At 39.5% G+C, this 22,151-nt stretch overlaps 1 protein-coding gene across 3 annotated transcripts in view; it reads right to left on the minus strand.

The window, feature by feature from the left end:
• Nucleotides 1–12,356: 12,356 nt before the first annotated feature.
• Nucleotides 12,357–22,151, minus strand: part of DECR1 (2,4-dienoyl-CoA reductase 1) — a 43,076-nt gene continuing 33,281 nt past the window's right edge. For all 3 annotated transcript variants that reach the window (XM_055546706.1, XM_055546705.1, XM_055546708.1), the window contains exons 6-10: nt 20,244–20,343; nt 15,162–15,234; nt 13,160–13,306; nt 12,615–12,677; nt 12,357–12,514 (exon numbers count right to left, since the gene is read on the minus strand). In XM_055546706.1, the coding sequence (XP_055402681.1) occupies nt 12,455–12,514; nt 12,615–12,677; nt 13,160–13,306; nt 15,162–15,234; nt 20,244–20,343 (443 nt within the window). In that variant the 3' untranslated portion in view covers nt 12,357–12,454. The remainder of the gene's footprint in view (nt 12,515–12,614; nt 12,678–13,159; nt 13,307–15,161; nt 15,235–20,243; nt 20,344–22,151) is intronic.

Here is a 22,151-nt window from a genome sequence, read left to right on the forward strand (position 1 = left end):
TGGGCTACAGTCCATGGGGGTGCAAAGAGTTGGACATGACTGAGTGACTAAGCACAGCACAAGACATTTAAATAAATGTAAACCTGCTTGACCAATTATTATCGAATTATGGGATGCCTCATTGAATTAATAGGTGTCTCTGACATTAAGATGTACAAAGAAATCTCAACAAACATAATCAAATATTTCTTTATGAAAGATATTCTCCAGAGGCGTAGAAATAATATACAGAATTTGCCAGGGTCCAGCCCCAGTGGATCCAGGGAAATTCGAAGGGGAGATGGCTTCGGCAATCAGGATACGATAGCTTTAATTAAATATTAATTAGAGATATAAAGAAGTAATAGAATAAGGATAGCTCAGCAGGAAAATTCAGTGGAGAAAAGAGGCTGAATAACTTGGTTTACGTGGAAAGCTAATAAAATTCCAAAATAAGGAATTTACATCACCTACGTAGGCCACAGGCGTCCTCCCATTCTCCCAAAGGAGAGGAGACACTAAGGCCTCCCTGGTCAGATCTTAGAAGCCCAGGCATAATTAGTAGGCTTGACGAGCCTCCACGTTCCAGATGGGGATTCAGCCAGAAGGTGAGAGAAAGAACAACATGGGGAGACCAGTCTTTCGAGGAATTGATCCCATTTTTTATTTTTCCAGGGTCTGTTTTTACACACTGAGATGTTATACAAAAGTCACATGGGGTCAGCAGTCCTGACTTTTATTAAAGTCAGGTGCTTCATACAAATGTATACAGAGGTCTTAGGGGTGTCACATCATCTTCTGGCCAGGGGGCCTGCTGACAGTTTATGACCCTCTCCTTGTGACAGCGGTCAGTCAACCAGAACACTTATTTCTCCAGGGGTGATTATTCTTAAAACAGACGCCACCTTCCGAAGGTACCAGATAAAGTTACATTCCTATAGGGTGAGGGTGTAGTGGGTTTTAATTAAGGAAAGAATTTGCTTAGCCTAAGGTCTAACGTGATTCATATCGAAGGTTAATACTTATTTCTTCTATATATTCATTAATGTGTGTAAGGGCAGGGGATGTGGAGACTTAGCAGCAAACATTGGCTCAACAAATGAAAAACCCTTCACCAATACAATTTCTAATCCGCCCACTATACTATACTAATAGTTTTCTAACTTCTCTAAGGAACCTGTTTTTAGAAGGTTTAAAGCATCTCGTGCCTCTCACGGTTGGGAGGCTGTGAACAATCACATGTGGCTGGACAAGCCTGTCAGGCAGGCCAGAGAACCTTCAGAGGAGTTTGTAGGTTGAAACACTCCTATCATGCCCAGGAATTATTATTAACTGGAGCTGTAAGTTAACTCCTTCTCCAAAAGAGGTGGTGGGGGACAGCCCCCCATAAAGTCAGAGGTGTAGATGAGAGCACAAAGCAGTAAAGTAGGCAGACTCTGGTTTTGGGGGTAGATGCTCGAGAATTTCCAGGGGGACTCCTGAGGCTCCATCCCGCCTTTGTGTATGCCGAGCCTCCTTCCTCATGACCTTTGCCACGGGCGGAGTTCCTCACGCTGGCTCCCGGCAAGAATTTCCCTACATTTCATCTGTGGGTGAACAGGTGTTTATTATGAAGTATAAACCATAACTAGACCAGGTTTGGTACTCTTACAATAATAACAAGGAAAAAGAAAGAAAAGCAACAGCAAAAATTCTTATAGGAGGATGTCTGAGGGAGCTTCCTAGAGTGCTGACAGTCATAAGGGCCACAAATTGAGCACCTGGCCGATCAGGGTGGACTTTAACTCCTAAGCACTCCCAGGGAAAATTCTCACAACTCAGCTAAATTAGTCACAATTGCATATACGTGACAGGCCAGCCTCCTGGAGCAGAGAACAGAATGAAGAATGGAAAATGAATCTGAAAGAACAAATGTAAGATAGCTCATATAGCACCTTCCTCATATCACGAAATCCATTTCAAGTATGTTACCAGTCTAAATGGGAAGTGTACGCAGACAGCAAGAGAATATCTCTAATACTTCAAGCATGGAAAAATTCCTTAACCAATTATGAAAAAGCAGACTGAAAAATTGGACTCTATTAAAATTAGGAACTCTGTTCCCCAAAATATGCTATTAAGAGAACAAAGTTGCTTGTAGCTTGAAAACCAAACACCAGCATGTGAAAAGGTATTTGTGTTGGCTCACAATCTTGAGAGTTGCCCAGGTGAAACCCGAAACTGGCCCCAGTACACAGTGGGCATGGAGAGACCTAAGAAAGAGGCAGACCGCTCCAGACTGGTAGGTGGCAGTTTTAGTAAGTAAGGAAATTGACATACAAGGTTTGGCTTGGGTGTTAAGTGATTAGACCTCCACACTCACCCACCTGAATCTGCGAGTTTCTATAAAGCGTTGACCCTGGGTTCAGTCATGCATTCAATCCAGGTGGTCTCACAGTACCTTATGTACTCGTGGCTGAAATAGCTCTGGTGGTAGGAAGGGTAGGTCAAATGGACATTCCAGGAAGGAGGGAGTGAGGAGCCCAGACTCAGCTCCTGGGTCAACCTGCACTCAAGTCCACGTGATGACTGCCTTCAACGATTTGTAACACTGACAAAGGTACAAATATATAAACATTATTTCTGAAAACAATTTTTATATTTAACATAACATAAATATGTATAAGAAGGCTGAACAGGCGTTTCACAAATAAAAGGATATCTAACTATCCAAAATAAAAATAAAATAATCAGTGTTATTAGTAATCAGGAGAAATCAAATTAAAATAAGTGGAATACTACCATGCACTCACCAGAGAGGCTAAATTAAAGAGATTTTTGAATGCCAAGTATTGGTGAGGTTGTGGCACGGTGAACATGTTTATGCACTGCTTGGTGGGAAGTTAAGTTTTGAAGACCTTGAAAAGCCATTTGGCAGTATCTACTAAATTTGAATGCATGTACACTTCATGGGCTTCCCAGGTGGCTCAGTGGTAAAGAATCCGCCTGATGATGCAAGAGATACACGTTCAATCCCTGGGTCAGGAAGATTCCCTGGAGTAGGAAATGGCAACACGCTCCAGATCCAGTATTTGTGCCTGGAAAATTCCATGAACAGAGCCCGGCGGGCTACAGTTTATTGGGTTGCAAAGAGACACGACTGAGTGACAAAGCACACACACACACACTTCACAATCCAGAAATTTCACTTTTAGGCTTAGCAGCCTGACAGAGAAAGGTGTATGTATCTTCCAAAAAAAAAAAAAGGATGCTTTATAGCAAGCAGCATTGTATTTGACATAACCCAAACTAGAAATAATCCAATGTCTACCAACAGTAGAGCAAATAAACTGGTATATTCATACAGTGAAATGTTATATAACTATGAGAATGAACACAGGAGACAAGCCTACACATGGACACCACCAGATGGTCAATACCAAAATCAAACTGATTCTACTCTTTGCAGCCAAAGATGGAAAAGCTCTATAGAGTCAGCAAAAACAAGACCGAGAACTGACTGTGGTTCCACCATCAGCTCATTATTGCAAAATTCAGGTTCAAATTGAAGAAAGTAGGGGAAAACACTAGGCCATTCAGGTATGACCTAAATCAAATCCCTTATGACTATACGGTGGAAATGAGAAATAGATTCAAGGGATTAGATCTGACAGAGTGCCTGAAGAATAATGGACAGAGGTTTGCAACATTATACAGGAGGTGGTGTCCAAAACCATTCTCAAGAAAAAGAAATATAAGAAGCCAAAGTGGTTGTCTGAGGAGGCCTTACAAATAGCTGAGAAAAGACAAGAAATGAAAGGCAAAGAAGAAAAGGAAAGATATACCCATACGAATGCAGGGTTCCAGAGAATAGCAAGGAGAGATAAGAAAGCCTTCCTCAGTGATCAGTACAAAGAAATAGAGGAAAACAATAGAATGGGAAAGACGAGACATCTCTTCAAGAAAATTAGAGATACCAAGGGAACATTTCATGCAAAGATGGGCTCAATAAAGGACAGAAATGGTATGGACTTAACAGAAGCAAAAGATATTAAGAAAAGGTGACAAGAATACACAGAAGAACTATACAAAAAAGATCTTCATGACCCCGATAACCATGATGGTTCAATCACTCACCTAGCGTCAGACATCCTGGGGTGCGAAGTCAAGTGGGCCTTAGGAAGCATCACTACAAACAAAGCTAGTGGAGGTGATGGAATTCCAGCTGAGCTATTTCGAATCCTAAAAGATGATCCTGTTGAAGTGCTGCACTCAATATGTCAGCAAATTTGGAAAACTCAGCAGTGGCCACAGGACTGGAAAAGTCAGTTTCCTTCCCAAAGAAAGGCAATGCCACAGAACGTTCAAACTACTACACAATTGCACTCATCTCACACTAGTAAAGTAATGCTTAAAATTCTCCAAGTGAGGCTTCAACAGTACATGAACCGAGAACCTCCAGATGTTCAAGCTGGGTTTAGAAAAGGCAGAAGAACCAGAGATCAAATTGTCAACACCCATTGGATTATAGAAAAAGCAAGAGAGTTCCAGAAAAACATCTACTTCTGCTTCATTGGCTATGCCAAATCTTTTGACTGTGTGGATCACAACAAACTGTGGAAAATTCTTAAAAGAGATAGAAATATCAGACCACCTTACCTGCCTCATGAGAAATCTGTTTGCAGGTCAGGAACAACAGTTAGAACTGGACATGGAACAACAGACGGGTTTCAAATTGGGAAAGGAACATCAAGGCTGTATATTGTCACCCTGGTTATTTAACTTATATGCAGAGTACATTACGAGAAATGCTGGGCTGGATGAAGCACAAGCTAGAATCAAGATTGCTGGGAGAAATATCAATAACCTCAGACATGCAGATGACACCACTCTTATGGCAGAAAGTGAAGAAGAACTGAAGAGCCTCTTGATGAAAGTGAAAGAGGAGAGTGAAAAAGCTGGCTTAAAACTCAACATTCAAAAAATGAAGACCATGGCATCCAGTTCCATCACTTCATGGCAAAGAGATGAGGAAACAGTGGAAAGAGTGACAGACTTTATTTTCTTGTGCTCCAAAGTCACTTCAGATGGTGACTGCAGCTGTGAAATTAAAAGACACTTGCTCCTTGGAAGAAAAGTTATGACAAACCTAGACAGCATATTAAAAAGCAGAGACATTACTTTACCAACAAAATCCATCCAGTAAAAGCTATGGTTTTTCCAGTAGTCATGTATGGATGTGGGAGTTGGACTATAAAGAAAGCTGAGTGCTGAAGAATTGATGATTTTGAACTGTGGTATAGGAGAAGACTCTTGAGAGTCCCTTGGACTGCAAGGAGATCCAATCAGTCCATCCTAAAGGAAATCAGTCCTGAATATTCATTGAAAGGACTAATGCTGAAGCTGAAGCTCCAATACTTTGGTCAACTGATGGGAAGAGCTGACTCATTGGAAAAGACTGTGATGCTGGGAAAGATTGAGGGCAAGATGAGAAAAGGGTAATAGAGGATGAGATGGTTGAATGGCATCACTGACTCAATGGACTTGAGTTTGAACAAACCCAGGGAGATGGTGAAGGTAGGGGAACCTGGTGTTCTGTAGTTGATGGGGTTGCAGAGAATTGGGCCCAACTTGGCAACTGAACAATGACAAAGCAATTGCTATGTAGATAAAATCCAAAAATATAAGAATACATGTTTTATAATTCTAAATAGAAACTTCAAATCAGCTTAACTTAGATGTTAAAAGTCAAGATACCAGTTAGTTTTAGGGAGAAAAATGGAGTCACAGCGGGGAACATAAGCAAGGCTTCTGAACTCCTGGTGATATTTTGTTTCTTACCTGCTTAGTAGTTATACAACCAAATTGTCTTTGTGAAAATTCATGATCTGAGTATTTTTAGCGATCATAGATCAGTTAAAATTATTTTTGAAAAATTAATGGTGTCCAAAGCATCCCTGAAAAAGCCACATATATAAATATAAGAAAAAGCACATCCATAGGATGAATAAACTGCAAGTGCAAAGGCCCTAGGCCGAATAATTCTGAGGAATAGAAAGAAAGCCGCTGTGAGCCTGGGTGAGGGGAGAGGGTGTATAAGATAGAGCAGGCAATATCACAGCGTAAGGAGTTGAGATTTTGTATTAAGCACCATGTTTTGTGTCTCCAGACCCAAGGGTTATTTTACTGTACACTTGAGAACTGCAAGACCTTGGAAGGAAATTGAAGTTAAAGGGATTGAGGCTGTGAATGAATTTATGAAAATACAACAAATATTTTTATGTTCAGTTACAACAAAATAAAATTGATCAAGAACCAATCCCCCCATTCCGAAAAATTAATGGGCCTTTTTCTTTTCAAAGCTTTTGTAATAGAACTGTATCTCATAAAGACCTTATTGTCTCCTGGTTTAAATTATGATCCCACGAAACCGGTCCAGTTGAGCAGGAAACATAAGCTTAGCTTAATCATACGACCTGCAGTTCAGTTCAGTCACTCAGTCGTGTCCCACTCTTTGTCACCCCATGAATCGCAGCACGCCAGGCCTCCCGGTCCATCACCATCTCCCAGAGTTCACTCAAACTCAAGTCCATTGAGTCAGTGATGCCATCCAGCCATCTCATCCTCTGTTGTCCCCTTCTCCTCCTGTCCCCCCCTCCTCCTCCCAGCATCAGAGTCTTTTCCAGTGAGTCAACTCTTTGCATGAAGTGGCCAAAGTACTGGAGTTTCAGCTTTAGCATCATTCCTTCCAAAGAACACCCAGGACTGATCTCTAGAATGGACTGGTTGGATCTCCCTGCAGTCCAAGGGACTCGCAAGAGTCTTCTCCAACACCACAGTTCAAAAGCATCAATTCTTTGGTGCTCAGCTTTCTTCACAGTCCAACACTCGCATCCATACATGACCTTGGTCAAGTCCTAACTTCCTTGAGCTTCAGCTCTCTTTATAAAATGAAGGGGTGGAAGGGGAAGAGTCCAGATGAAGGAGAGGGAGCACATGGAGTCAACATCTTTGCACAGCCAAGACACTGCCAGATGCTTGTGGGGACCTCAACACCCAGGCGGATGGGATGAATCCCTGAGCAACAGGGCAGGACTTTGTGGGGAGGGAGGGGGAAGAAGGGGAGGCCGAAGGTGGTCAGCGCCCCTGGGGGCAGCTGGAGGAGGGGAGGTATCCATACACCTGAAGAGGCACACTTACCTTGAGGGGCCAGTGGGGTCAGGAAAGGACATGGGGGTTGGAGGACCAGAGAGGAACATGGCTCACATCCCCTCACCAACTTGGCCTGGGGGGCCTGCTGAGGCCCTGCACCTGGTCCTCCACCTTCCAAGGCCCCCTCTGCTCACAGAGGAGGAAGAGACAAGCTGGATGGGGTGGGACCCTCAGGGAACAGATATCAGAAGTTACTGGCAGTCCCCCAAGCATTCAGCCCAGGGCAGCCTGCAGAGGCCCCAAGCCTGATACTCCAAGGACAAAGGCAGTTTTTTGTTTTTGTTATTGGGGTTCAGTTTTACCTTCCAGTTGTTTCATATATATATTTTCTAATGTTAATCTTCTCAGTTTATTTGGTATTCTTTGTTACTGCTATTTATTATTATTTTTGCCACACTGCACAACCTGCAGGATCTTGGTTCTTAGGCCAGAGGTCAGGCCTGAGTTCCTGTACTGGGAGTGCCAAGTCCAAACTCCTGGACTAACAGAAAACATCAGAACCCAGGGGCTATTAATCAAAGTAAGGTCTCCTGGAGGTCCACGTCTCACACTAAGACCCAGCTCTACCCAACTGCCTGCAATTCCCAGTGCTAGAAACTTCAGGCCAAACAACCAGAAGACAGGAATCTATCAAAAAAAAAACAAAAAAGACATGACAAAAAAATATGTTACAGACGAAAGACCAAGGTAAAAATCTATAAGACTAAATACATGAAGAGGAAATAGGCAACCTGCCTGAAAAAGAATTTAGACTAATAATAGTAATGTTTGAAAATCTTAGAAATAGAATGGAGGCACAGACTGAGAAAATACAAGAAATGTTTAACAAAGACCTAGAAGAACTAAAGAACAAACAGAGATGAACAGCAAATGAAATAAAAAATACAGTAGAAGGAATTAATAGCAGAATAAATGAGACAGAGGAACAGATAAATGAGTTGGAAAATAGAATGGTGGAAATAACTGCCAAAGAGTGGAATAAAAAAAAGGGGGGGGGGGAATTGAAGACTATCTTAGAGAGCTCTGGGACAACAGTAAATGCACTAACATTCGAATTAGAGGAATCCCAGAAGAAGAGAAAAGGAAAGGATGTGAGAAACTATTTGAAGATATTACAGAAAAAAAATTTCCTAGCATGGGAAATAAAATAGCCACCCAAGTCCAGGAAGACCAATGAGTCCCATAAAGGATAAAACCTAGGAGAATCACATCAAGACACATATTAATCAAACTAACAAAAATTAATTCAAAATTGAATTCAAAGAAAAAATGCAGCAAGGGAAAAGCAAAAATAATATACAAGGAAATCCCCATAAGGTTCTGCAGAAGCTCTGCAGGAGAGAAGAGGGTAGGTAGCAGGATATATTTAAAGTGATGAAAAGGAAAAACATACAACCAAGATTACTCTACCCAGCAAGGATCTCATTCCGATTTGATAGGGAAATTGAAAGCTTTACAGATAAGCAAAAGCTAAGAGAATTCAACCCAACCAAACCAGCCTGAAAAACAATGCTAAAGGAACTTCTCTAGATAGGAAACACAAAAGAAGAAAAAGAATCACATAAACAAAACAATTAACAAAACGTAGTAAGTACATATTAATAATTACCTTATATGTAAACAGATTAAAGACAAATCCATTCAGCCAAAAGACACACACTGGCTGAATGGATTAAAAAACAAGATCTGTGTATATGCTGCCTACAAGAGACCCACTTCAGACCTAGGGACACATACAGACTGAAAGTGTAGTGATGGAAAACGCTATTCCATGCAACTGGAAATCAAAAGAAATCTGGAGTTGTTGTTCAGTTGTTAAGTCGTGTCCAAGTCCTTGTGACCCCACGGATGGCAGGACACAAGGCTTCTATGTCTTCTACTGTCTCCCATAGTTTGTTCAGATTCATGTCCATCAAGTTGGTGATGCTACCTAACTATCTCATCCTCTGCCCCCGCTTCTCCTTTTGCCTTTTATCTTTCCCAGCATCATGGGTCTTTTCCAATGAGTCAGCTCTTTGCATCAGGTGGCTAAAGTATTGGAGTTTCAGCTTCAGTATCAGTCCTTCCAAGGAATACTCAGGATTGATTTCCTTTAGGATTGATTTACTGGTTTGATCTCCTTGCTGTCCAAGGGACTGCAGTCCAAGAAGACTCCCCAGCACCATAATTTGAAAGTATCAATTCATCTGCACTCAGCCTTCTTTATGGTCCAGCTCTTACATCCATACATGACTACTGGGAAAACCATAGCTTTGACTATACAGACTTTTGTTGGCAAATTGATGTGTCTACTTTTTAATACACAGTCTAGGTTTGTCATAGCCTTCCATCCAAGGAGCAAGCATCTTTCGGTTTCATGGCTCCAGTCACTGTCCACAGTGATTTTGGAGTCCAAGAAAATAAAATCTGTCACTGTTCCCACTTTTTGCCCTTCTATTTCCATTCTTTTTTTTTTTTTTTAATGTAGAGTTTCAAGTCAGCTTATTTACTCTCCTCTTTCACCTTCACCTTCATCAAGAGGTGATGTTCCTCTTCCCTTTCTGCCATTAAAGTGGTATCATCCGCATATCTGAGGTTGTTATTTCTCCTGAGAACTGTGATTCCAGCTTGTGATTCATCTAGTCTAGCATTTCATATGATGTACTCTGCATAAGTTAAAAAGACTGACAATATACAGCCTTGACATACTTCTTTCCCAATTTGGAACCAGTCCATTGTTCTATGGCCAGTTCTAACTGTTGCTTCTTGACCTGCACACAGGTTTCTCAGCAGGCATGTAAGGTGGTCTGGTATTTCCATCTCTTGAAGAATTTTCCACAGTTTGTTGTGACCTCACATTCAAAGGCTTTAGTATAGCCAATGAAGCAGAAGTGAAAGTCAGTCATGTCTGACTCTTTGTGACCCCATGGACTATACAATTCATGGAATTCTCCAGGCCAGAATACTGGACCGGGTAGCCTTTCCCTTCTCCAGGGGATCTTCCCAAACCAGGAATTGAACTGGGGTCTCCTGCATTGCAGGTGGATTCTTTACCAGCTGAGCCACAAGGGAAGCCCAAGACATGTTAGCCCTTCAGTCATGTCCAGCTCTTTGCAACCCCATGTATATTCCAGAAAAAAAATTAAAAGAACTGAAGATAGTCACATAGGAAGACAGCTTTGGAGCGGGGATTTCAGTGTACTCCTTCCTATACAAATTATATAAACAAATTACTTTCATAAAAAATAAAGATTAAATGAAAAAAAGGCAAAATGTTGAAAATAAATATACCAAAATGTTAACAGAAGTTTTCTTTAGGAAGTTAGCTGTCAAAGTTTTTATTCTTTTCTATTCTCACATTTTCTATAATAATAATTTCTTAAAAATCAAAGAGCAGAAAAACAGAAGGGCCTTGTCTTTCATTTGTGTGCTTGACACTTAACATGGTGTTTTTAGTTATCTCACTTAATCCTCATAACAACCCTGTGAAGCAGATATTGCAATTTTGAATTTTATCATGAAGAAAATAAGTGATGAAACTTACAAAAGGTCATTTATGTAACTACTGTTACTTTTTTTCCTACACCATAATAAGTATTGATAATTTAAAAATAAAGAAGAAAGATGTGGATAGAAGAGAGGAAATGGTTATTTTTAAAGGTAAATGGAGAGAGGTATGGGGTCCCAGTAAAAGGCAAACTTATCATACATGTAAAGGATACTCATTCTAAACCATTTATGTACACAATTTAATGTAATTAATGCATATAATTAACTGCCAATGTAATAAGGATTTGTATATCAGGCTTATAGTATATAAGTTCAAACAGGAAAACTAGATTCTTTTGCAGGAGGTAAGATGGAAGCTGCTGGTGCCCTCTCTTAGTAACTTAGGCAATGGAGAAAGTCAGTCTGGTGAGCATATAATGAATGATTCCTAAATGGCAAGCCACTCCAGTATTCTTGCCTGGGAAATCTTGTGGACGGGGAGTCTGGAGGGCTATACAGTCCATGGAGTCACAAAAGAGTCAGTCATGACTTAATGACTAAACAACAATAATGAAAGCAAACTACTTTTTTTATATAAACTCAAAATTATATAAACTCAAAACTTGAAACTTTTTTTATATAAACTCAAAATTATATAAACTCAAAACTTGAAACTGTGGATTTTTTGTTATTTGATTCTTAGGATGACAAATTAGTCAAATTAAATATGGAATAAAATGAAATTATACACAAAAAGTTTTTATAAGCTTTGTTCATCTTTTCTACACAGAGAATACACACTTAATTTTTTTTAGCATTTCCTATTCTAGTAATTTTATTTTTTTCAAAATAAGCATTTTATTAAAAAAATTTTTTTTCTATTCTTTTCCAAATTCTTTTCCCATTTAGGTTGTTACAGAATATCGAGCAGAGTTCCCTGTGCTATCCATCCTAAATACTGCAGTGTATACATGTCAATCCCAAACTCCCAGTCTATTCCTCCCCACCCCATCCTTCCCTTCTGATAATTGTAAGTCATAGAGAATATATACTTTAAACGCTGAGATGAAATGCTATCTACTAGGCATCACTTTCTCTAAACTCTAGAAACAGAATGAATTACTTCCCCCTCCATAACCCTGCTGGAACCTTGTGATTCATTTATCACAATGAATCATAAATAATTATTTACAAGTTTATTTATCCTGTTAGATAATGAGTTTTAAGAGTACAAATGCTGTAGATTATTCATGGTTTATTTTTACTGCCAAATAAAACTTCTGGTTACAAAATAGGTCCTGGCAAAAACTTGTTTGAATCAATACTAAGTTAATGGAGTTAAAACTGAATTAATACTGAGTTAAAGAAGACAATGAAAAGGAAATACCCTGAAAGGACAGAGTCCCTTATTAGGTTTATTGTAAATCCCCTGTTTTCTTTTAGACACTGTCACCATGCCACTGTGTCACCGAAGACATAGGTTTAACACATAACTTAAATGCTACTTCCACCATTAGGTTTCTCCTGATTTTATCCAGTTACAAGTATCTGTCCCTTTCTCTGCACTTCTAAGCACTTTTCAGTTCTATTAATAGCCTTTCACTTTCCTGTTTTTATTGTTTAAAAACTCTTTGAAGAGACAATATCCCATCTTATTCATCTTTTAATGTACAAGATCTACTTACCATTGGCCTAGCATATAATACACATTCCAGGAATGCATGCTAATTAACAGTTTATTAGACCTGAAAATATTCAAATCATTATAGATCATCTGCATAATTTCCATTATAACCAAGCTGAGGCCAGAGTAGTCTTAGGAGCCTTTGGTCTTCCTGATAAGTCCTTCTATTATGTCCCACTGATCCTTGGTGACCTACCACAAAAAGAAAAAGTCAATTTAATGAGGTTCTTGTGTTTTTAAAGCTTAGTATCCTCACTGTTAATATTGTATTATATTCACAAAATGGCATTACCTTCCTCATACTGTTGAATTCCCCTGAAATAAGTACTTCCTCTCCACCATCAAATCTAATTACCTAAAAAAAATGATAATAAAAGCTGTGAAATTAACTTCTTTTAAAAAGTTTTCTGAACCATTAGCCACTTCTCTCTCCTAACTGGTCGGAATATCTCTTTGACACTTTCAATCCAAGCACAAGTTTTAAAGACAAAACTGACGATTAAACCTAAATTGATTTACTCTCTTAAAAATCCTCTCTCCATCATTTCTATGATTTCAAATTCTACCCAATCTTAAAGATCAGCTTAAAGGCACGTCTACCAGAGTTATTTGCATTTAATAAAATTAATTTATGAATGAATCAACTCCATAAGCTTAAACTATATTAGTATTTCTATATTATAAATAACATACTAAATACAGCTAATTAAATACTTTAAATCATATTTACATTCAACATCATCAGGATTGGTTCTACAATCCACCTTCCCACCCCAAATCCACCTCCCCACCCCAAATCCACCTCCCAAAAGTGTTGAGAAAGAAAACTATGCTTACAGCTCCATTAATCCAAGAAGCATAATCACTACAAAGGAAAGCAGCAAGATTTGCAAGTTCTTCCACAGTTCCCAGCCGACCACAGGGAATTCTGTCAATCATTTCTTTTTCAAATGCTCCGGTTGGGTCTATACGGCTAAAGGCACCCTTAGAAATTAAGAAAATAGTTAGGTAACTTAAAAAAAAAATCCTATTTAAGAAATAAATTCGCAATAAATGGAATGTTACTAAGGCAGCCCTGTTCATATCTTACTCCCTATAAGCAAAAAGTTTTGCCAAATTCTTCCATATTCATTTTGCCTAATGCTGCTGCTGCTGCTGCTAAGTCACTTCAGTCGTGTCCAACTCTGTGCGACCCCATAGATGGAAGCCCACCAGGCTCCCCCGTCCCTGGGATTCTCCAGGCAAGAACACTGGAGTGGGTTGCCATTTCCTTCTCCAATGCATAACAGTGAAAAGTGAAAGTGAAGTCGCTCAGTCGTGTCTGACTCTTAGCGACCCCATGGACTGCAGCCTACCAGGTTCCTGGTTCCATGGGATTTTCCTAAGCCAGGTATAAAGAAAATCATAGACAAAGGTCTCAAACCTGGTTCTATCAGTTCTGGCTACAGAGTTTCCATACTTCAATTTTCTTTTAATTGCATTAAAATTATATGCTTGTCATTTGCATAAAACTCATACCTAGACTGCTAGACTAAAGCTCCTTGATGGCAAGCATCTTGTCACAACTGTTTTTATATCTTTCTCAGCACCTTTGCACACAGAAGGCACTCGGTAAATATATGTTAAATAAATAATAAAATGCAGATGACTTCCCTAGATACTGAGGTCCTAGAATGAAGTTTTGATGACTGTTTAGTCCTTTTCAGACAGTGCTTAACACAGTGATACTCTGAATCAAGTATTTTAATATGTGCATTTGGATTATTTTTCCATTAATTTTATCATTTTTTATAATTTAAGTGCCAAACAAGATATTCAGTCAAGTTTCACTTAGGCAGTGTTTCTATTTTCCACCCTTCAAACTACTTAATTAATACAACCATCTTCATGTTAATATTTAACAACCCAGAACCACCTATAAGGCCAATGTTCCTTAGCATTATTTTCCGTTTATATAACAATACTGGAGTGGGTAGCTATTCCATTCTCCAGGGGATCTTCCTGATCCAGGGATCAAACCCAGGTCTCCTGCATCGCAGGTGGATTCTTTACCGTTTGAGGCACTAAGGAAGCCCCCTCAGTTTATTAAGTTAAAGTTAGCAAATTTCACCTGGGCCTTCAAAGCAACATTCCAGGTGGGATTAAAAATTCCTGCTTTACATGAAAACAAAAAGATGTGAGAATGAAGTTATTTGGGATAATGTGAGAGAACAGAGAACCTGTGAACTTTTTGAGCAATGTCTGTAACAGCATAAGTGATAATTATGAATTGCAATGAATATCTGATTACAAGTAAAATGTACGCCATCAGAAGAATTTTTAATCCCAGAGACATGGGATTTGATGACATATGTAACTGAGTGTTTAAAGTGAAAAGGCACAGATATGACTCAAAGAAAATGCTACCTATTTTCTACATATAAGACCAAGCTTATATGATAAATTTAGAAAGCATCTCTTAAATTTAAAATATAGTTACATTTCCATGATTTTTAAAAAAAGGACATCAAAGTAAGAACCTGTAAAATATAGTAAAAAATAAGAAATATAATAACAGATCATTAAAGCAAATCAGACAAAATACCAAAATTCAAGGCATAGAAGATCCCAAAAATATTATATTAAGACACTGAAATAGACCTTATGAAGGAGTTGTGTAATTACTATTTTCTTTCCCAGCTCCTTATTTCTCATGTTGGATAATAGCAAAACCCTCTTCCCTTCTACCAGGGCTCCAAACTCCGGTATCCTTGGGAAATGATGCATATTTCAGAATGTATCTATTAATCGTCCACTTCTTAATCACTCAAAATGTGATCATAAGCAAACCAAAACTTACTTTGGTTTTTATAGGCCCCGGTTGAATCACATTGAATCTCATTCCATATTTACCCCATTCAGCTGCAAGAGACCTAAAAATTAAAACAAACAGTACAGATTTCTAAAATACTATACTATAAATTACAAATACTATTAACCAAGACTTAATACCTGCTTACTACATGCCAGAGACTACAGCTCCAGTAGGTAAGTACTACTATTATTCCCTATGTTACAGACAAGGAAACTGAGGCACAGAGAAAATAAATCATTTGCTCTGGGTCATATGGCTAGTGAGTCAACTTCTAGCAGTCTAGCGCAAGAGTTTGTGCCCTTAATCACACTCTTCTGCACTACATAATATTTACATTTTAGTGTCCTAAGCACTATGCTAGACTACCTACCATTCACATTTTAGTATGAAGACCAATAAATATCAGTATACATATTTAAAGAGGGTATCATTATTTAGCATAAAGAACTGAAAGAATCATGTCTCTTCCTCACATTTTCTGGAGTTCAGTCCTGCACCTATAAAGTTCAATGCAACTTTACTTATAGTACATTAGATCACAGTGTCTGCAACATTACAAGTGCCTTCATCAAGTAAAAGATGGAAACTGTATAATACGTGCCAATATTACTCAGAGGAATAAGTACCCATCTCTACCAGGAGTAAGAGGGAAGGCTTCCTTTAGGAGGTGGTAATTGAGCTGACACTTGAAGAAGGATTAGGAGGTTTTTGTGGGAGTGAGGGGGAAAGAGAAGAGGATGGAAGACATTGGAAGGGAGGGTGGAGAAAGGAAGACTGTCCAGGTATGTGGGCCAGTGGGCATGAAGGACAAAGGCACAACAACACGCGTCTCCAGGACCTAAAAGACCTTATCTGGTATGACTGCGTGCTACAAGGTATGGAAGAGGGCTGAAGGGAACTCAGGCTGGGGAAGAACATACACAGTTATTGAGCATCTACTATGTGCAATTCACCATGTAATAATATAATATCAAAAAAGCAGCACAGGCTCATGGCCCTTAAAGAACAGGAAATTGAAATATCTAATAAGATCTTGACAAAACAAATATAGATATTGTACAAATGGTGTCAAAATTGTCAAGTTCTAAGCTCTTATTTCCAATATCATTTGACCTTAAAAATGGTAATTATCTCTATTCAGACTAAGTTTAAACTGCTGAGTAAAGTACAATTTTGTCTCCCAAAGAAATGCGTATTATTAGTTTACATGTTAAAAAGTACCTTAATACTACTCAAAAGAGAGAATTGTGTAGCTCAGCAGGAACTGAGTGTTGGTTATGTACCAGATCTTGCTGAGCAATGAGCAAGATGAATAAGATCTGCTTTTTTCTCTCACAGTACACAGATCCTAGTGGGGAAGTTATACAGCTTTAATAATATATTAAAAATGGTCTACCATGCCCTTCTCTGTGCTTCATTTTAGAATCTACAACACAAGATGGCATTTATTAATGTGTTACTCTTCTCATTAGATTAGAATAAACAAAGTCTTAAAGGTGCAAACTGTTATTGTTCAGTCGCTAAGTCCTGTCTGACTCTTTGCAACCCCGTGGACTGCAGAACGCCAGGCTTCCCTGTCCTTCACTATCTCTCAGAGTTTGCTCAAATTTATGTCCATTGAGTCGGTGATGCCATCCAACCACCTCATCCTCTGCCACCCTCTTCTCCTTTTGCCTTCAATCTTCCCCAGCATCAGAGTTTCTTCCAATGAGTCAGCTCTTCCCATCAGGTAATCAAAGTATTGGAGTTTCAGCTTCAAAATCAGTCCTTCCAATGAATGGGTTGATTATCTTTAGGACTGACTGGTTTGATCTCCACACAGTCCAAGGGACTCTCAGGAGTCTTCTCCAGCACACAGTTTGAAAGCATCAATTCTTTAGTGCTCAGCTTTCTTTATGGTCCAACTCTCACATCTGTACATGACTACTGGAAAAACCATAGCTTTTCTATATGGACTTAAGTCAGCAAAGTGATGTCTTTGCGTTTTAATACACTGTCTAGGTCTGTCATAGCTTTCCTTCCAAGGAGCAAGCGTCTTTTAATTTTGTGCCTGCAGTCACCATCTGCAATAATTTTGGAGCCCAAGAAAATAAAGTCTGTCACAGCTTCCAATTTTCCCTATTTGTCATGAAGTGAGGGGACTGGATACCATGATCTTTGTTTATTGAATGTTGAATTTCAAGACAGCTTTTTCATTCTCCTCTTTCACCTTCATCAAGAGGCTCTTTAGTTCCTTTTCACTTTCTACCATTAGAGTGGTATCATCTGCATATCTGAGGCTGTTGTTATTTCTTTCAGCAATCTTGATTCCAGCTTCTGATTCATCCAGTCTGGCATTTTGCATGAGTACTCTGCATCGAAGTTAAATAAACAGGGTGACAACATATAGCCTTGTCATACTCCTTTTCCAATTGTAAACCAGTTACTTATTCCATGTAAGGTTCTAACTGTTGGTTCTTGACCCTCATACAGGTTTCTCAGGAGACAAGTAAGGGGGTCTGGTATCCCCATCTCTTTAAGAATTTTCCACAGTTTGTTGTGATCCACACAGTCATTTTTCTGGAATTCCCTTGCTTTCTCTATGATCCATTGAATGCTGTCAATTTGATCTCTGGTTGCTCTGCCTTTTCTAAACCCAGCTTGTACATCTGGAAGTTCCCAGTTCATGTACTGCTGAAGCCTAGCTTGGAGAATTTTGAGCATCACTTACTACCATGTGAAATGAGTGCAGTTGTGCAGTAGTTTGAACATTCTTTGGCATCACCCTTCTTTGAGTTTGGAATGAAAACTGACATTTTCCAGTCCTGTGGCCACTGCTAAGTTTTCCATATTTGCTGATATATTGAGCACGGTACTTTAACATCAACTTTAAGGATTTGAAATAGTTCAGCTGGAATTCCATTGCTTCCACCAGCTTTGTTCGTTGACTTCACATTGCAGGATGTCGAGCTCTACGTGAGTGACACCGTCATGGTTATCCTGACCATTAAGACCTTTTTTGTATAGTTCTTCTGTGTATTCTTTCTCCCTCTTCTTAATCTCTCCTGCTACTGTTAGGTCCTTATTGTTTCCATCATTTGTCATGCCCAACCTAACATGAAATGTTCCCTTGATATCTCCAGTTTTCTTGAAGAGATCTCTAGTCACTTCCATTCTATTGTTTTCCTCATCTACTTCTTTGCATTGTTCATTTAAGAAGGCCTTCTTATCTCTCCTTGCTCTTCTCTAAAACTCTGCATTCAATTGGGTGTATCCTTCCCCTTCTTCCTTGCTTTTTACTTCTCTTCTTTCCTCAGCTATTTATAAGCCCTCCTCAGACAACCATTTTGCCTTCTTGCATTTCTTTTCTTGGGGGATGGTTTTGGTCACTTCATCATGTTCAATGTTACAAACCTCCATCCATAATTCTTTAGACACTCTGTCTACCAGATCTAGTCCCTCGAATCCATTCGTCACCTCCACTGTATAATCATAAATGATTTTATTTAGGTCATACCTGAATGGCCTAGTGGTTGTCCCTACTTTCTTCAATTTAAGTTTGAATTTTGCAATAAGGAGCTGATGATCTGAGCCACAGTCAGCTCCAGGTCTTGTTTTTGCTAACTGCATAGAGCTTCTCCATCTTTGGCTGCAAAGAATATAATCAATCTGAGTTTGGTATTGACCATTTGGTGGCATCCATGTGTAGAGTGGTCTCTTGTGTTGTTGGAAGAGGGTGTTTGCTATGACCAGTGCGTTCTTTTGACAAAAAGTATGTTAGCCTTTGCCCTGCTTCCTTTTGTACTCCAAGGCCAAGCTTGCCTGTTACTCCAAGAAATGAGAAAAAATATCCCAGAAGAGGTGATATGAGAGCCCTGAAGGGAGGTGAAATCTATTATAACAAATTCTAACAACAGCACAATCTAGGCATAGATATATGAAAGTGCATGATGTGTTTAAGTAAGTATAGAGCTCAGAAATAACAGTGATTAAAGCAGAGGAAAAATGGTAAAAGAATACAAGCTCAGGTGAGAATGAGGATTGTTCTATTTCCATTACTACCATATCCCTCTACCTAGTAGAAGTGCCACATACACAAAAGGCACACAATAAATATTGATCTAACAAGCCAATGAAGACAGAAAGGCCAAAGGCAAGTCCATTTAGAATATCATACTGAGTTTTGGCTTTCATTCCAAAGATGAATAGAAAAGCGATATAAGGTTTTTAGCTAGGGAATTATAACAGCAGACATACATTGTTAGAAAGATGAGTCTGGTGGGAACGTGAATAAAAAATAAACTGGCAACAGAGAAGCATATTCCCAGGGACGGGGGAGCCTGGTGGGCTGCCGTTTATGGGGTCACACAGAGTCGGACACGACTGAAGTGACTTAGCAGCAGCAGCAGCAGCAGAGAAGCATATTATGCGGCTATTACAGTAAGAAGAAAAGCAATGATAAGAACTTACATTCAAACAAAGACATTGGGGAAGTCCAATGGGAAACAAATTCCAAAAGCAATCATATTCTTCTGAGAAAAAGCTGAAAGACCTGATAAGTGGTCACTGTCTATGCTAGTCTATTAATCCTGTATAATAGTATAGTAAGTACAATAAAAGGATGAAAGCATATTTAAGGGAGGTCAGAGGGGGTACAAGTAGAGATACATGGACACTCGAGTCTAAGTTCCTATCAGCCCTTTTCTCAAACTTTATAATATAGTCGTACTGGATCAGTGATTAAAATTAAGTAATAATTAGTTTCTCAGTCGCAGTAACCACAATGCAAGGGTTCAATGGCCACGTGTAGCTACTGGAGAGTACAGATCTACAGAATAGTTTAATCACTACAGAGAATTCTAATGGACAGTGCAGCTATAGAAAAATAAGACCTATTCATGAGACCCGATGTCTCCTGGCAAATCCAAATTAGTCATTGTTTTAGTTTTCTCTGGAAAGAAACAAAAAAGCAGGAATTTAGTTACACAGGCTTTCAAAGCATGTCATCTTCAGGGACAAGATTAACCTGAAAGTACTTATTAGATTACTAAATACACAGTAATAGAAGATTAACAAGATAGTACTCACTTGCTCAAGGCCTCCACTCCTGCCTTGGCAGAAGCACTTGGTACTACAAAACCTGATCCAGTCTCAGCATAGATGGTTGTAATAGCAAGAAATGATGCTCCTAATATTTTTAAATGATACAGTAATTAACAATACAGCTAAACCAATTCACATCAGGAAAACATTTAAAATAACGGGATCTGATTCAAGAGGGTATAACCAAAACAGAAGAATTTTTTAAAACTTTACTAAGGCTAAATTAATGAAGCAGTAATCTAATAAAAGTGTCTCATCTTTCTTTGCTAGTAATCTTGCTGTCATTCAGGATGGCCCAATCTTAATCAAAATTCTATACCAGCTGAGTCAATACCTAGGCTTAAATCTCAGAGGCCCTGCATACAGCTGGATAGGATTTCCATTAGCTATCCACCCATTTGCTGCTGCTGCTGCTAAGTCACCTCAGTTGTGTCCGACTCTGTGCGACCCCATAGACGGCAGCCCACCAGGCTCCCCTGTCCCTGGGATTCTCCAGGCAAGAACACTGGAGTGGGTTGCCATTTCCTTCTCCAATGCATGGAAGTGAAAAGTGAAAGTGAAGTTGCTCAGTCGTGTCCGACTCTTAGCAACCCCATGGACTGCAGCCCACCAGGCTCCTCCGTCCATGGGATTTTCCAGGCAAGAGTACTGGAGTGGGGTGCCATTGCCTTCTCCGATCCACCCATTTAAACAGGAATAAATCAGAACTAAAACTAAATTAGCAGGGACTTCTGCCTTCAGCACCATGGACTTTCCTTCCTCTTGAAACATAAAGAAACTGTAGCAAATATATGATACAACTATTTTCAGATACTGTTTAGCAGGGAGGGAAGACAGCAATTTCTGAGAGAAGAAAAACAAATGAAATGAGCCCTAAGATCACATTTTACATAAAGGTACTATACATATACTACAGTATGTACTCCATATATATATACATATTATAGTGTATATTACAATCTATATAGTATATATCTTATATACATATGTCATATAGACTGTGGCATGCTGCTGCTGCTGACTCGCTTCAGTCGTGTCCGACTCTGTGCAACCGCATAGACGGCAGCCTACCAGGCTCCACTGTCCCTGGGATTCTCCAGGCAAGAACACTAGAGTGGGTTGCCATTTCTCCAGTGCATGAAAGTGAAAAGTGAAAGTGAAGTCACTCAGTTGTGTCCAACTCTTCCTGACCCCAAGGACTGCAGCCCACCAGGCTCCTCTGATCCATGGGATTTTCCAGGCAAAAGTACTGGAGTGGGTTGCCATTGCCTTCTCCAGACTGTGGCATAAGGAGTGGGAAAACAGTAAAATATAGCATTATCACTGTGTTTAGGAGACAGACTGGAGTTTGGGGAGAATGAGGAAGTTTGAATTTGTGAGGAGATTTACCCCAAAGAGAAAAGTATGTAAAGACAGAGCCTCATAAATCGGCATAGTCTATCCTTGAGTCTGGTCAGACACCAAAATGTACTTGTTAGGATGAGCGTCCATAAGGCCAGGCAAAGAGTAGCTACCTACGAGTCATAAACTGAACAATTCCCTTAGTACACATAGGGCTGGGAGATAAGTGAGTCCAGGTAGCCTTGTTGAGTATCGGAGCTTTCAGTGGAAAGTTCAGAAGGGCTGTGCATCAGTAGGAGGGTGTTTGTTGTTCAGCTGCTAAGTTGTGTCCGACTGTTTGCAACCCCATGGACTGCAGCACCCCAGGCCTCCCTGTCCTTTACCAATTCCTAGAATCTGCTCAAATTCATGTCCATTAAGTCAGTGACACCATCCAACCATCTCATTCTCTGTTGTCCCCTTCTTCTCCTGCCTGCAATCCTTCCCACCATCAGGATCTTTTCCAATGAGTTGCCTCTTCGTATCAGGTGGCCAAAGTAGGAGGACTTAATT

Source organism: Bubalus kerabau, chromosome 14 (genome assembly GCF_029407905.1).
Source record: "Bubalus kerabau isolate K-KA32 ecotype Philippines breed swamp buffalo chromosome 14, PCC_UOA_SB_1v2, whole genome shotgun sequence".
Classification (NCBI taxonomy): Eukaryota; Metazoa; Chordata; class Mammalia; order Artiodactyla; family Bovidae; genus Bubalus; species Bubalus kerabau.